General features: G+C 27.4%; 1 protein-coding gene across 1 annotated transcript; it reads left to right on the forward strand.

The window, feature by feature from the left end:
- Window positions 1-246: 246 nt before the first annotated feature.
- Window positions 247-3,859, forward strand: LOC142606079 (cytochrome P450 714C2-like). Its single transcript, XM_075777483.1, has 4 exons — window positions 247-520; window positions 2,740-2,966; window positions 3,501-3,748; window positions 3,853-3,859. The coding sequence occupies exons 1-4, from the start codon at window positions 247-249 to the stop codon at window positions 3,857-3,859; spliced, it is 756 nt and encodes a 251-aa protein (XP_075633598.1).
- Window positions 3,860-4,073: the final 214 nt, after the last annotated feature.

Consider the following 4,073-nt stretch of genomic DNA (forward strand, 5'->3'; position numbering starts at 1 on the left):
GTAATGCATTATTGCCGTATATATGGTTGGTAGTGATGTGTAGGAAGTTGGCAGTTTTGTAAGCTTCTTAATCATCCATTCCTTCTAAATTTGGACGCTTGTGGATATTTGCCTTTAAGAAACTGTACGTGGTAACTTTGTTGTTTTGTCAGGTCATTTACCAAAGGTGCATCTATACCTTGGGCCTATATAAATAACTGTGAGCCTTGCTTTTGATTGCATTGTGAGCATTACACTACAAGAGCAATGGAACAAGTGCTATTGATTCTCGTGTTCATTATGCTCATTTGCCTATGCCTTTTCTTTTGGCTGAAGCTTGAAAATATTCGACTAAAGTTTAGAAGGCAAGGGATCATAGGTCCTTTGCCGTCTCTTTTAACGGGTAACATTCCAGAAATAAAGCAGATAATGTCAATGGTTCCAAATTCTGATCCTGCAAATAAAGACCCGAAGGATATCTCACCATTTTACTGTTCTTTAAACCTCTTCCCATATTTCAAGCAGTGGACAAAGCAGTATGGTATGCATTATATATTTTTTTTAGAACACAATTTTTGGTTGTCATTTTCTAGTTTTGCTTCTTTTTCTTTTATTTTTTTAATTATTATTTTTATATGTGAACTAGTTTTGCTATTTAATTTACACTGTTTTATTTTTTTGAGGGAGACAAATTTACACCTTTTTTTTTTTGAGAAGCAAATTTACACTATTTGGTTACATGAAATGACAAATTTTTTATATAATATGATTTTTCACATTTTTTATTTCTCCAAATAATGAAATTTATTATGATTTACCTTGATTTTATTAGAGGGTTTAAATATAGAGTAGAATATATATATATATATATATATATATATATATATATATATATATATATATAAATTCATCCACGTACGTTGCTGTTTTTTTTTTTCTTTTGATTTACTGGGCAGGCTTGTCCAGTATTTTTTTTTTCTTTTGTGTTTTTTTTTTTTTTTGGTTTAGATGTGATTTTTTTATGGACGTGATTTTTATTTTTTGATAAATTTAGGTGATTGATTTTTTTTGGTTGTTTATCACTTTTTTTTTTTAATTGGGCATCATTTTTTGATAAGGGCATACGTGTAAATTTATACAAACTCATTTTTTTTATCCTTCCATTTTTTCACTCCTAACTAAACAAAAAGGAGAGAAATTGAAATTTTTTCTATCCTCCAACTTTTCCATCATTTCACCATTTTCTATCATCTCACTTTTCCACCCCTCTAATCAAACGGACCCTAAGAGATCTTAAAAAAATATTTGCCACAATATGAGGTTAGCTAAAAGTAATACGACAATTTATTAAGATTGTGTTTAATGTGTATAAGAATTATGAGTAATGTTATGCATGATTTCAAAATTTGTTCATAAAACTGAAAAAAGAAAGAAAGAGAAATTCAAAGTTTTTGAGGTTAGATCAATGTTGAACTAAGGTCCAATTGTGAAATGTAGTAATGATTTTAGTAATTAAGTAATAATATGAAAATAAATAAAATTAATGTACACAATTTAACATAATCACCTATAAACATTATTTATAATGTTCAAGAATGTCTTAATTAAGGTAATAGATATTTTTTATAATCAATTACAAAAATTAGATATATTTAAAATACAGTAGTTTGATATATTTGTACGATATGATAATATCGCAAACATTTAATATAATACATAATTAAATATGATATTTCATGTCTAAATAATCCGGTCAAGAAAAAGAGAAAAGAAAAGGAAATAGTCAAGTTGATAAGATGAAGACTTCACTTTTAATTTTTTTTTTAAAGAATAACTAAAATACTTCATTACACGTTACTCACGATTCCCGATGTCCCAGCTCTCTCTCTCTCTCAAACAAAAGAGTAGTCGTAAGACTACAAATTTTTGCACAACTATGTTGCCACAATTTTGATGAGGCAATTTGTAAGTAATTAATCATCATTTATATATGAACTTGTTATTTTTGTTCACTAATCACACTCTGTCAAGTTATAATTGTGACAAAAAGTTGTGAAATTTTTTTTAATTATAAACTTTTTGCAAACAAAAATATCAAACTTGATGGGACAATTTTATAATATTTGGTGTAAATATCAGGTTTTATAGAGAATTTTTATAGAACTTAAACTCAATTAAATATATATATTAAAATAACGACGTGAAAAATGGTGAGATTTCAAAAATTTGTGTTAACAGTAGAATCTGTCAACAAAAAGTTAAAATTTTCAATTTTATATTTATATAGATAGATGTTTCAATTTTATATTTATATTGGAAAATGCTAAAATTACAATTCAGGTTTACTATATATAAATGTTTGGATTATATTTTTATGATTAATGGCTGATCAATTTGTAAAATTTATCTAATGTAATTTGTAATGTCTTTAAAGTAATGTTATAGCCACATTTTATTTTATAATATTTTTACAAACTGTTGATGTAGTAAATTTTTTTGAGTTTTCATTTAACTTTTTTATTTACCAATAGCTACTAACTACATCAGCCGTTTGCAAAATTTTTTGTAAAAAAATTTGTATCTTTAGCATTACTCATACATGTCTTTAACATTATAGTTTATATTTTTATAAAATGTTTCTTTATTTATATTTATAATAGGAACACATAAAAATCTGCTATTATTCTTTTTCTTTTGGTTATTCATTTTGTCTTACTATTGTGCCTTGCTTGATGGTCATCTATCTCTTTCTTATTATAGGAGGAACATTCATGTTTACACTGGGAAGGCAACACTTCTTGTATGTGACTGATCTTAAACTTGTTAAAGATATAAGCATATTTAAGTCATGGGATTTGGGAAAGCCTGCCTATCTTCAGAAAGATCGGGGACCTTTACTTGGCAAGGGCCTTATATCAACAAATGGTGCGGTTTGGTCCCACCAAAGAAAAACGATAGGTCCCCAATTGTACACGGAGAAGGTTAAGGTAAAGTTGTTCTCTAATAAAAAAAATAATAATTAAAAAAATGAATATAAACACTAAAACAGACATAAGTACATGACACGATACAAGCCAGATCAATGACTTTATTTAAATATGATAAAATATGGAAATTATCAAAATGATGACACAATATAGTAAAATATGACAATTAATTCATTAACCAATAATCATCTTTAGGTGTATTTTATTTATTTATTTGTATGCATACTTTTTGTTTTCAAAACAATAACAATTATGAAATCTTTAAAACATATCTAAAATAAAAGAAATTCAAAAAATAATAAATAAAAAATCCTACCAACCAACACTCTGAGGACACATATATAGAGTGCTCCTAAAGTGTTCAATACAAACATCTCAAAATTTTTGGAATGTTCGTACTTTTTAATTACAGTGTCACAATTTGTTGGAGTGATAAGTTGTAATAAGTAGGAATATAACTCAATTCTCATACATGCCATTACCAAAACACTTGCACCAGTTATATTACGACTTACGAGAATCATATGGTTTCAGAACAAGGTGGACATAATTGTGGAATCTGCACGTACACTGATTAAATCATGGGACAATGTAGTCAAAGCAGAAGATGGGGTTGCAGAGTTAATTGTGGATGAGTATGTTAGAAACTTCACCTCTGAAATAATTTCAAAGATGATGTTTGGGAACAACTTTTTCGAAGGAATGAAGTTATTTCCAAAGTTAAAAACTCTTATTGATGTCATGAGCACACCCACCTTACTTAGTGGTGTTCCGTTTTCTAGGTACGTTATTTCTCTATTTGTCGTAATATCTTTTTTATTTTTAATCCTAAAACATATACAAATATTTTTTTAAGTGTGAAATACGTGTGACTACCCATTTACAGAGGTTGATTACATCATTTTTCTGAAGCATCTATTGTTAGATAACTTAGATATTATTTTCGTGATGTCTCGTGTGAGGGTTTTGAAATTTGTTTCATGTAAGACCACTTGTATGATTGAGAAAACCAAAATGATTGAATAACAAAACTTTCGCAGTTAGATTTTAGTTTATGAATCTAACAAGGTATAAAGTGCTACTTTATTTAAGATTTAAATAAGGTGA

Source organism: Castanea sativa, chromosome 8 (assembly GCF_040712315.1).
Source record: "Castanea sativa cultivar Marrone di Chiusa Pesio chromosome 8, ASM4071231v1".
NCBI lineage: Eukaryota > Viridiplantae > Streptophyta > Magnoliopsida > Fagales > Fagaceae > Castanea > Castanea sativa.

Bases quoted from the DNA above. Each gene is read 5' to 3' on its own strand.
- LOC142606079 (XM_075777483.1), top strand. From the start codon at position 247: ATGGAACAAGTGCTATTGATTCTCGTGTTCATTATGCTCATTTGCCTA. The intron at 521-2,739 runs GTATGCATTATA...TTCTTATTATAG, and splicing joins GCAGTGGACAAAGCAGTATG to GAGGAACATTCATGTTTACA. The intron at 2,967-3,500 runs GTAAAGTTGTTC...ATATGGTTTCAG, and splicing joins TGTACACGGAGAAGGTTAAG to AACAAGGTGGACATAATTGT.